Here is a 12,456-nt window from a genome sequence, read left to right as displayed (position 1 = left end):
AGTTAAAAGAAGAAATCACATTTACCTCAAAACATTCCTATGGAGCATGTTTGATCGCACGTTCTGTTGCACGGGATGCGAATACCATTTTCCCCATGTTTTTGAACAAACTAGGGACGCAGCCGACGCGCGGAACACCGTCCACCGCATCCCATTTTAAATGTAATTAACGTTCCACCCCACTCTTGTTACAAAATGAACAAGGATAGAGAGAACGTTTAGCCTAAAAAAAAAAAACCTCGATGGAGGTGCCCTCCCATCCTCAGTCTCTCTCACCTCGCTCTCTCCTCTTTCTCACCCCAACTCTCTCACTCTCTCCTCTCACCCCAACTCTCTCACTCTCGACTCCAAACCTCTCTCACCCTCGAGTCTAGTGGTTCCTCCCTAAGAAACCTCTCTTTCATGAAATCGTTCCCCCTTCTCTCTCTTCCTCTCTGGTGATTCCAGAACACTTGCCTTATCTGCCCAAGAAGCATGACACACTTCTTCACAAGTCATCGCAAAGATTGCTTCAATTGAGATTTCTAGGAAATAGTGGCCAGAGCTCATTGGTCATCTTCTTGCTAACATGACCTCCCCCCATCCAAATCAGCAAGAAAATGTTATTGCTTGATTGAAGCAGGTGACTTTAGAGACCCTTGGTTATGTCTGTGAGGAGATTTCCCCTCAAGACCTTGAACATAATCAGGTTAATCATGTTCTCAGTGTTGTCGTTCAAGGAATGAGCCAAAACGACACCAATAGCAATGCCAGGCTCTCTGCAACCAGAGCTCTGTGTAATGCTCTGGATTTTGCACAAACAAATTTTGAAAATGAGATGGAGAGGAATTACATAATGAAGGTTATATGTGAGACCACTTTCAAAGGAGGTGAAAACAAGACAATCTGCATTTGAGTGCTTGGTCTTTATCTCGTCTACCTACTATGAGGTGCTTGCACCTTAAATGCCAAACCTCTTTGAGTTGATTTTCAAGGCCATCAAAGATGATAAAGAACCTGTAGCCCTTCAAGCAGTGGAGTTTTGGAGCCCTGTCTCTGATTCAGAGATTGAAATTCAGGAAGCATGTGACACAGATGAAGATAATGCACCTCACTATCACTTTAGTGTGGACAAATGAGATGCCACAACAAATATCATGTCCAGACACAGGGCAGATGCTACTGTTATACCAAAAAACAAGTTGAGATTGAAAGTCCTATAGTAAAATATCTAAGAACAGGCCACATAAGAAACTAGAAAGTAGACCAGACTTGAGTAACATTCAGTGAGATCACTCAAAGCATTTCAGCAGCTCAGTATTAAGTTTTGGGGGCAAAAATTTATATTTTGGGCAAAAATTCAATTCCAAATCTATATATTTTAGAGCAAAAAATCATGTTTTTAAATATAATTTCATAATTAAATTTATAATCACACAGAAAACCATAATAAACATGTTAAAATATGTAAAATGGTAGACAGATAAGGTCATATTGACCCATTATGAATGACGGTCCAAGTTATTCACACATCATCATCAAACAACGAACATTTGAACATAACATTTGAGTCATCCAAACAAAGGTTGAACTTAAAACAATTGTTACACAAACAAAACCAATGTTCGGTTCTATTTTTATTTTCATTTCATCCAACCCTAAACAAACGATCAAACATACCCATAAGCCTTGTCAAATGGCTTACCCCTCCCATGATTATGACAAGGCTCAGCTTTTTTGTGAGGCTGATGGAAAATCTCTGTCAGCCGTGCGAAGCCAACGTGGCACGGAGCACGTGACACAAAGTTTGTTGGTCAAGCGAAAGTTTCCCTTTTTCTTTGACCATTAATCAGTCAAAAGGTAACATCGTCATTTAAAAAAAAATTTCCCTTTTTCGTCCTTGACATGTGACAGCTTGAGTTCGGTGTTCATATACAAAACATTGTGGACGTTGGCCACAAAGTCGGTGACATAGAGAGAGAGATTCCTCGGATTGCTTGGAAGAGAGAGAGAGAGAGAGAGAGAGTTTATCGGTTTGCTTGGAAGGTACGCTATCGTTTCTGCTTCATCTTGGGTTCATCCATAATAACGATCAATGGTGCATGCAGAAACTTTCTTTTCCTATGTTTTCCTGCCTTCTCTAACGAAGAAAATCGTCTTGAGGGAAATTGGTGAAGAGGTCTAGGATTTAGGGAAAGTTGGTTATTTAGGAGATTGAAGCTTTGTGGTTTCTTATTTTTTGAACCTTTGGAATCCATGGGTGTAAAGGGCAGGAAAAGAAAGAGAAAGGGAGGAAGTTCTATAAATAAGAAGGCCAACATTGGGAAGAACCTTGGTGAAATTGAGAATCATGATGATGGGTCTCTGATAATTGGGAATGATGGTGGTGATGATAATGGTGTTGGAGAAAACGAGAGGTTGGTGAGGGTATTCAAAAGGAGGAAAAGAGGAGAAGGGGCAGATGGCAAGAAGATGGTGGTTGCATTGAGAGAGAGGAAAAGGGAGCGGCTGAAATATGAGAAGGTGGGCGATTCTTCTTGTTGGTCGCCTCGATTGCGCGTGAGGAAGGAGGTTTATGCATATAGGAAGGTTCAATTGGGCATTGAATCGGATTTCTTGAGAGTTGTGGGAAGGAGAGTGAGAGTTTATTGGCCTCTGGATCGAAAATGGTATGCGGGGCGTGTGGTTTCGTTCAAAAAAGATAAGAAACTCCATCACATTCGATATGACGATGGAGACGAGGAATGGCTGGTGTTGCAGAATGAAAAATTTGAGGTCAAAGTACTCAGCGGTGAGATTTTAAGTAAGCGGTTCAACACAAAGCCAGAAGTTGTCAATGACGATAGCACTGTTTGTAATAGTAATGCTGAAAAGGAAAGCGGGAGGGAACTCCATGCGAATGACGATAAGAGCAATGCTAAAGAGGGCAATGAGCGGGAATATAGTGCTACTAGGGTTAAGAGCACTGTTGAAGGGAGGAATGAGAAGGAACATACTGCTGCTAAGGTGAAGAGCAATATTGAAGAGGGGAATAAGAGGGAACGTAGTGCTACTAAGGTTAAGAGCAATGCTGAAGGGGGCAATAAGAGGGAACATAGTGCTACTAAGGCAAGAAGCAATGTTAAAGAAGGGGATGAGAGGGAACGTAGTGCTAATAAGGTTAAGAACAATGTTGAAGAGGGGAATGAGAGGGAACGTAGTGCTACTAAGGATAGGAGCAATGTTGGAGAGGGGAATGAGAGGAAACATAGTGCTACTAAGGCTAAGAGTAATGTTGAAGAGGGGAATGAGAAGGGCTCTGAGTCTATAACGGATGAGGTTAATGCTGGAACAGGGAATAGGAAGGTAAAGAGGAGGAAGAGAAAAATAAAGGGAGACAGAGACAAGCTTTCATTTCGAAGAGTTGAGTTGAGTGAGAGAGATCATGCAAGAATTGTGGGGAGAAGGATCAAGGTGTATTGGCCTTTAGACAGGAAATGGTACATTGCACGTGTGGTTTCATTTGATGTCAGAAGCAAGCGTCATCATGTTTCTTACGAGGACGGAGACACAGAGGATTTGCATTTGTGTAATGAGAGATTTGAACTGGAAGTTGCAGCTAGGGAGATGTTTGGAAAGCAGCGCAGGATGGCTGCTGATACATCAGAGATGAATGAAAAGAAGGTTGGCTTTCACAGTGGTGCAGAGAGAAAGAACAAAGGGGTCACGAAAGTGCTGCCATCAGAATCAAATACAAGTGACTATTTGCTGTTCAAGAACAAGTGGAAATTAAGTGAAGATGAGGGGAGTGCAGAGAAATGCAACGAGAGCGAAGTTGGACATGCTAGTCCATCAAATGAGAACACCATCAAGAAACATGGGTTTTCGGAGAAACAAGATAAGATATCAGAAACACAAATGCCAAATATATTTTATAAAGTTGATAAGGAGAATTTGGTTGTTAGTACAAACCCTGTGACTGAAGCAAGTGATAATTTGGACAAACCAGCAATAGCAATGAATGAATCTCTTGTACATTCTGGACGTAGCGCTAGCACCAAGCAAGTCAAATCTGTTGAAAAATTTGGAGACCATGGGTCTGGTGAAAAAGTAAATGAGTTGTGTGCAGCGGAACATTTTGTACAAAACAATGAGACAGAATTGGATAGAAGTTGCTTGGAGATAACAGAAGTCCACGAGAATGGTCCTGAGGCTATTGAAACATCAAAAGAGAAACCTGTGCAAGGAGGAGATCCGATGAAAAAGAAAAAAGAGGATCCAGATATTGATAAAAAATCCATACATGAAATGGGAACAAGTGGTGAAGACCCAATTACTCATTCAAGAAGCCATTGCAAGATGTTTGGTGACAAACGTGGGTTTGGAGAAGGATGTGGGTCTTCTGAAAAAGTAAATGAGTTGGCAATGGAACTTGTGGTACAGAAGAATGAGGTAGAACTGGATAACAGTGAGTTGGAGATAAAGAGAGTTGATCATGGTGTTGAAACATCCACAGAAAAACCGGTGCAAGGAAAGTGCAGTTTGAAAATGCAAGAGAAATTTAAAATGCCACTGCTGGATATGTTTAGAACAGATAAGAAAGAAAACACAGTGACTGATACAAACACCATAAATGAAAGGGAAGGGTACGCTCATGCAGAGGAACCAGCTGTTATTCTGACTGAGTTTTTTAAGCATGGTGTGGATGGAATGAAAAAAACTGGCATTGAAGACCATGGTAAAGTACTTGATGCTGGAACAATGGCAGAAGATAATAATCAACAAATGGAGGTCACTTTGATAGAAGGGTGGCAACCTGCCTCAACCAATGAAATAGATGGAAAGAAACTGGCCGAGCATGGAAATTCTGCAAGAGCAGACAACCAACCTCTTTTGAGCAGCTCTTCAAGCATAGTTACTACAGATATAGAAATGTCTGAAAAAAAGGATAAGGTAATTTCAACCATCTGATATAACTTAGTCTATAAGGACAATAATCCAAACTATAGTTACAGAAAATGGCAATTAAGTTTCACATAGTAACCACCATGGGACATATGGATATTGTTGTCATGCTAATTGTAACGCCCCAAATTCAACACAAAATTTTAAACCATTTTTTTTGAAACACACAATAGATTTGGGCTCGCTACAAACAAATAACTGAACAAACCATCTTATTGGAAATTCAAGTTCATAATTTAGGAATCAGTAGAATAAGTCTCAAAATATAACAAAACAGCCCCAAAACCAAATCCCTAGAGCAACACACTCGTCGAGCCTTGTCCAACGCCACGCCATCAATCAGAACCTGTAACATTTTCAACGGATAGGTTAGCCTCTCAAAGTACAACAGTAAAGATCATAGCATATGAAAACATGGCATTAGAGAAATCATTTGTATGTATAGAAATATGTTCAATAGCAAACTTATATACATATTCTTTTTCCATGTTGTCCCTGGACCATAAAAGTCGGTGTTGACCATTAGTCAAAACCCATGCCATCAATTCCAATTGTCACATACAAAGGACTGCGGTACCCACAGCCGTTGCTCCCACTAGGGCGATTCATTGATCGGGAGGTCCCATAGTGAGCCTTTCAGATTGAGCTCAGTCAGTAGGGCTAGTCACCGGGCTTTCCCGTGTAACTACCCAGGTCCCCCTAGGACTACCGGGCTGGGTGGACCGAGGAGACGCCTTGCTCTTCAAAATATAACAGAAATCCCGGAGCCTGGTACCACCTACCCTCTCCGTAGGCAAACAGAAGTCCTGACTTATTATACTCCCTCAGGAGGAGTTCCGCTTCCCCATTTAGGGTACACGACATATGTATAACTTGGTCCAGGGTACAAGGGTTGAGGTGTTTTTACAAACATGATAAATTTAAACTAGAGAAAATAAAACCATAGAACACAAAAAAAATGATATCTTCCATGTACATTATCCAAATGCCCTTTATAAATTGTTGTTGGGGTTTTGGATTCAAATACCGTACTTTTATATCTGAACCAAAAGGACTCTATTTCAAACATACAAAACCTTTTACCAGAATTTATGAAACAAATAAGTTTGGTCATTTTGACATAATCTGTCTAAAACGGGTATCTCTTGATAAACTTCTGAAATGACTAATTTTGCTGAAAAATTAGGACTCAGACCCATTCAACATCATTCAGGGACTAGTTAGCGAACATCTAGATGATTCCAAAATGCCAAGACATGCCTAAAAATTCCATCGGATCGCTGAGATTTGCACGTCACTAGTTGACCCAAGTTATTTTTTTTTTGTTTATACAGTCTGATAGAAACCTTTATGTCATTAAAACCATGTATGATTAGAACCTGGTTTGTAATTCATGTTATCAATGCCCTATTATGTTCAGCCATTTACCATCATATATTATCAATACAATACCAAGCCATTCTAAAAAAAAAATAATACGAGGTACTTGCATTCACTAATGAAATCATAATATTTATAACTCACAGTTATACGAGTAATCTATATCCATCAAAAACAAACATCTAATACATGGTTTCAACCATGCCCTCACGCTGAATTCTCCAACCACTAAATTGCACAGGCTGCCCCATCTTAATGCCATGCTAAAGTACATGCATGAAGTCACATCATATAAATTAACATACACCTAACGTCCCATATAAATCTCATGCTTACTTTTTTTTTTTTATATGCTAAGGAACACCTGTACAAACAGACCCACGTATACCAAATCACCAAGCCCTCTTGAAACACATACTAACGTCTGGTCCCATATCCATTAACGTGTAGAGTCTGATTTTTTTTTTCTTTTCATTCTTTTGGAAATCCAAAGGCATTAAATACAGTTTTAAATTTTCTCAAAAACCTTTCGTTCATATACATGCTGCACATAATCATAAGTCACAATCTAAACCACCGTACCTTTTTTTTTTTTTCCAAATCACTCCGGTCCTTTGCTTTCTTGTGCAAGAAGATTGTGATCAACACGCTCCGTTGCTCAAGCTCCTCTATCGATCTCCAGTTCTCTTCCCCCCTCTCTCCTTTTTTCTAAAAGCTTGTTTGAGGATGCAGTCCACGTCTCCTTCTCTCTTTTACAAAAAAAACAAATTCTTTTCTTTGTTTCAAAGTTATAGGCTTTCCATCACTATCTCATGCCTTCCTTTAAGGCCACCTTCCCCTTACGTTGTTAATCCTAACAGTCAACCCAACCTTCCAGCCACCCCTTTTCTTAAGCTTGCCATCTAGGAAAAATCTATTTACTACAATTCCTTGCTACAATAGCTCTCTTTCTAAATGAGTTTTTTTTTTTTTCAAAACGTGTGCTACTTACCTCCTTAAAATCCAACCTTCTATCTTCACCTACTTAAATTAGGTGTCATTCAATCCTTAACCAAATCCACATTTTGAATTAATTGTTTTTAATAAATCAAGACAAAGAAGGAAAGGAATTTATTATTCCAATCATGCTGGCCAGAATCATTATTTTATATCTATACATTACACTCATAAACCTTAAAGGCGATTTTGCCCATCAATGGTCGATCCATGTAAGAATATACATGTACAGGAAAATATGAGCACCTAACCATAACAATTAAATTCATAATGAAAAAAAAACAACAACAACAATGAACACCGGGTTTTTACACTAATTGTCACTTTAATGTGCTTCTGCTTATGCGTCAGGGAACTTTCTAAATGGTGATGTGTTTACTGATGTAGAAATACTTGTGCAGCATGGAGACCGACCTTTTAGTTGAGAAAAATCTGAACCAAAAGTCCAGACACTGGGTAGACATTTCTTCCCAACAAAACAAAAAACAAAATATCTGTTTTGAGAAAGTTATATTGGCTTACCATGGTCATTATTTGTTTTCCTTCAATTTTCTTCCTGTTGAGTATTGGTTTAAATTCACTCCATGGGATTGGGACTTGATACTTTGATGTCCTTTTGTATATTTTGTTTCGTGAATCCTTTTTACCTAGCATCAGACAAATAATCAATAATAATCCGGTTCATTCAGATATCAAAAGGGTGTTAGATTCTTCTGTGGCAGAGCCAATATGTGAAGTTCTTTTGTTAATTGGTGATGGAATTGATGTTGGTGAAGCTAATGCAACCATGCATGGCCTGCCTGAGAAGAACTTGGTCTTTCAGGGGGTTCCAGTAAATCCTAAAGGAGACTGATCTTAGTATTTGTTCATTGGAGATTTGAAGTGTGAAACTACTGATAAATAGGGTGAAATTTAAGTGTACCATGGAATTGATTCAGTTAGAAACCGTGATTTGTACGCCAGAGTTTTTTTTAAAAATTAGTCTTATCCTTTATGGATCTGTAAGCCTTTCTATTATTGTTTTTTTGTTTTCTTTTTTCAAGCCTCTATAATTGCATAGTTTGTAATGTTGTGGGAGTTGATAATTAGAACTGCTCCCTCTGCAACTCCTTCATATGCACAGCTCAAGGCAGGCAATTTTGAGTATCCTCTTATGATTGTTGTTTCATTGTCTTTCACCTTTTTAGGTTCTGTTGCAAATTATTCCTATTTCCTTGCATCCATTACCTTGTACTGCACACTTTTGGTCTATCTTGTCTCATCTTTTCCATCTCTTTTCATGGTTGCTGACTTTCTTCTTTCTGTGCTTTTTTTCTTCTGATAATTGGATTTTTCTTTTCATCATTGCAAAGTGTATCTTGCTATTTCATTAGTTTCTTAATATTATTCTTTTTTTAAATTGTGTAGGATATTTTGAAAAAAAACTAGAAATTCATTTTTAGAAGCATTTTCTAATGGATATGTTTCAGTGTGGCCCCTCTAATTTATTTATATTCAATTTTCTCCTGGCTCTACGGTTAACTGACCTCAATTAATTCCAGCTTTAATGAATGAGCCAACATGATCCTACTGGATGGCTAGAGGCTTAGTTAATATGCCACGAGGGCTAGCAACCAAAATCACTAAACTATTGAAAGGTACCGAGTAGGGACTGACCTTCCCCATGGTATCTTGCCTGCATGAAACTTTAATGACTCATGGTTTTGGTCATGGCTATGGATTCATTCCCCTGCAGGGCCAAACGGCATGGACACACTAGATTTATTTAGCAAGACAATAACCTGCTCAACATCACGTAGAAGCCCTTTATTCTGACTAAATAGTCGCATAAATTGTCTTGCAATGAAATTGTATATCAGAGGTATCACTTTTCCAGATCTATGAGTCTATGACGTGATTCCATTTCAAAGATTTCATCATCTGATATTGAGCATGTTTAATGAAACATCAATCCAAATCATTGAATGCATGTTTTCAAAGCATAAGCTTGAAAAAGAAATTTGCATTGACACATCAAATGAACCTGAGAAATCTAAGTTTAGAGCATAACAATGTGCCAGGCCTTTCTTTTCCTATTGATGAATTAGGCATTTTCACCATTTCTCCTTCATTTGATGCATCTTGTTCCTAGTTTGTGGATTTAAACTTTCTGTTCTCCTTGGTTGTTTAATAGTTTGTGATGCTGGATATGATCTTGGCAGTATTCTCCATTTGTTGATTGCCATGTGTCACTTGGATGCTTAGTAATATTTTTTGTGGCAGTATGGGAATCTGTATGTCAATCAATATGAATTTTGGTTTATGAGCACATCTCTATACATCCTTTTTTATTTTTTCATATTTGGTAAATGGTCTTTTGGGAAGTTAAATTTTGCTATGAAAGTTGTTAATCTTCCTCTTCGGCTTTTCCTTTTTTCTTTTTTTATCATTTTCCTCCGATGTCCCTTTCTAGGCATTTCTCTACCATGGTCATCAGCTGTATGGTCCTGTAAGATGTCAGTGTGCTCTCTGTAGCTCCCTATTGAATGATACCTAGAACTTATGGTGTTGGAGTTACTGAGCCAATTGTCATGTATTTATCCATAGCCGTGAAGGCGTCAACCACTCATAGTTGATTATTCATGACATGCATGCTTGTTGCCAGATATGGGGTCCAACCTAAGTCACACGGACTCGGCTAAAAGGTCGACGCACCCGCGTCGACCGTACTCGACATGGGTGTAGCTTCGGACACGGCGCAGACACGGTCAACTAAGTGTCGGACTCGGTCAACGCACCGGGGCCGAGTCCATCCACATTTGGACTCGGTCAACTTTGACCGAGTCTATTTTCGCCCATTTTTTAGGGCAAAAGACGTATAAAAAATAAAAAAAATCTATCTTCGATCGTCTTCCTCCTTTATGTGTTATATTTTGGTAAGTTTGTGTTGTTACTTCAATAGAATTACTTTTTTATTTTTGCTTTAAAATTTACAATCTTATATATATATAGCCGTGTCCCCGTATCCAAATTTTTTGAAATTGCTCTGCACCCGTGTCGCACCCGCCCCCGTACCCGCACCCATGTGACATAGGGTCCAACTTGTGTAACCATTTGTTTGTGTGCAGCTGAAGCAAGCTAATATCTGGAAAGTTAATATTCTTAGCAGTTTGCTTGATGTTTGAAGTACATGGATGAGGATATTTTCTGTTTTCATAAATTTCACAGAACTTGCATGGGTCCATATGGAAAAGTGAGGCTGGAGAGGAAGGACAGTGCTGCTGCCACTAGCGTGAAAAAGAAGTATCATGAAGAAAGAAGGTAACATCTATAACTCTCACTCCTCTCCTTTTTTCTTCCATTCTCTTTAAATGGATTGCCCAGAGTGTCACTATAACATGCTTTTCAGATTCTTCAGCTACACGCTTGATTTCTTCAAATATTATTGTTACGGGTGGCAAAATATGACCTGACCCGACCCGCCAACCCGCTTCTTAGCCGGGTTCGGGTTTGGCTTAAACGGGTTCGTGTCGTAAACAGGTCGACCCGCCTAACCCGTTTATTAAACGGGTCGGGTTCGTGTCAGGGGTATGCCAACCCGCCAACCCGGTTGACCCGTTTAATAAACGGGTTAGGCGGGCAGGTCAACCTGTTTACCCGACCCCACCCGCCAACCCGTTTACCCGACCCGTTTATTAAACGGGTTAACCGTGTCGTGTTGGGTTACCCGTTTAATAAATGGGTCGGGTTCGTGTTTGCCACAGCCGACCCGTTTAATAAACGGGTCGGGTTTGTGTTGAGGTATGCTGACCCGCCAACCCGCCGACCCGACCCGCCAACCCGACCCTATTGCCACCCCTAATTATTGTATTCCTTTGAAGATGGACTTATTATTCTTGCATATTTCTGCTTGGCCTTAAGACGAGACATCTATGCTTGGTCAGCTGGAGCTTAAGCACTTTGTGGTTTACTGATTTCCAAGATGTGCACATAGAGTTTATTGTTGCAGTTTGTTAGACCTCTTTTATTCTCTCTGTGACACTTATGCTTTATCTGTGGTTCTCATTTAATATATCTTCTCTATCAAGAGTACAGACCAGGAAAGTTTACTCAACAAGGGTTTTGTTCAAACTTGCTTGCAGAGTCTTTGTCAAATACCTGAGCACTTCTGGAGAGCGGATGGTTCATCACCTACTTCTTGCTCGTGTTCCTGTCTTGATAATTCTTGCTTTAGGGGTCCCAAGATTTTGGTAGTAGTTGCATTGCCTTGTGGTAGAGCGTGTCAGGTTTTGATGGTGCTTACCCCTTTAATGATCTAAAAGAAATTTTGGTGGCACACTGACACTCAGCATTCAATTTGAAGAATGCAGTGGTTTTGATGGCCTCTTGAACGCAGCTTCTGTTTATGTCAATGTCCATATTCCACTTTGAATTAACAGTGATTGTACATAAAACTTTTCACAGTGGGAAGTTTTAATGTAGATATCTCTAAAAAAATGTGAATACTTGTTTTAATCTCTCTCTCCAATCACCATCTTCACTCAGATATTCCATCTCCATTATAATGTCAGGTCTCAATGTGCGGTGCATGATTTGTTTCACCCGAACTTTCACTAGATCTACATGTGGACTGTTTGTAGTCTTGAAATTTCTTACTATTTCTCTGTGAAGTGCTATAACAAAAAACTCACAATCATGACTTTTGAATTGGGTTCTGAAATTTATGTGCTCTGAGAATCTTAGGATCCACAGCTGTCACATGGATACGGCTGCAGATAGGGGGATACAGCCATTTTTATGAAGTTTCCAGTATGACTTGTATATAAAGGGATACGGAACCACAGTGAAAATGGAGTATCTGTGTGATATAGATCCACAGAATCTTGGGTTCTAAGACTCCCTTGGTTGGATCACTTCTTGAATGTGCAGTGGTTTTGATGGCCTCTTGAGTGCAGCTCACGTTTATGTGAATGTCCATATTCCGCTTTGAATTCAATGATTGTACATAAAATCTTTCAATGGAAGTCTTAATGTAGGTGTTTCTAGAAAGAAATGTGAATACTTGTTTTAAGCTCTCTCTCTCTCTCTCTCTCTCTATATATATATATATATATATATATATATATATATATATATTCAATCACCATCTTCACTCCTAGATATTCCATCTCCATGATA

General features: G+C 39.3%; 1 protein-coding gene across 2 annotated transcripts; it reads left to right on the top strand.

Moving 5' to 3' along the window:
• The first annotated feature begins 1,944 nt into the window (after window positions 1-1,944).
• LOC149841656 (uncharacterized) lies at window positions 1,945-11,806 on the top strand. Of its 2 annotated transcripts, XM_089998619.1 has the most exons (3): window positions 1,945-4,911; window positions 10,507-10,599; window positions 11,421-11,806. In XM_089998619.1, the coding sequence occupies exons 1-2, from the start codon at window positions 2,236-2,238 to the stop codon at window positions 10,567-10,569; spliced, it is 2,739 nt and encodes a 912-aa protein (XP_089854745.1). In that variant the 5' UTR covers window positions 1,945-2,235; the 3' UTR covers window positions 10,570-10,599; window positions 11,421-11,806. The 2 variants fall into 2 exon arrangements, with proteins under 2 accessions (XP_089854745.1, XP_089854746.1); XM_089998620.1 differs by lacking the exons at window positions 10,507-10,599; window positions 11,421-11,806 and adding an exon at window positions 9,944-9,976.
• The last annotated feature ends 650 nt before the right edge of the window (window positions 11,807-12,456 follow it).

This window comes from Nuphar pumila, chromosome 3 (assembly GCF_984573655.1).
Source record: "Nuphar pumila chromosome 3, dmNupPumi1.hap1.1, whole genome shotgun sequence".
Classification (NCBI taxonomy): domain Eukaryota; kingdom Viridiplantae; phylum Streptophyta; class Magnoliopsida; order Nymphaeales; family Nymphaeaceae; genus Nuphar; species Nuphar pumila.
This window is presented reverse-complemented; position numbering and strand designations above follow the sequence as displayed.

What these genes read in the sequence shown, in the direction of transcription:
- LOC149841656 (XM_089998619.1), top strand. Translation starts at nt 2,236, where the DNA reads ATGGGTGTAAAGGGCAGGAAAAGAAAGAGAAAGGGAGGAAGTTCTATA. An exon ending in TGTCTGAAAAAAAGGATAAG is followed by an intron (nt 4,912 to 10,506) that starts GTAATTTCAACC and finishes TAAATTTCACAG; the next exon opens with AACTTGCATGGGTCCATATG.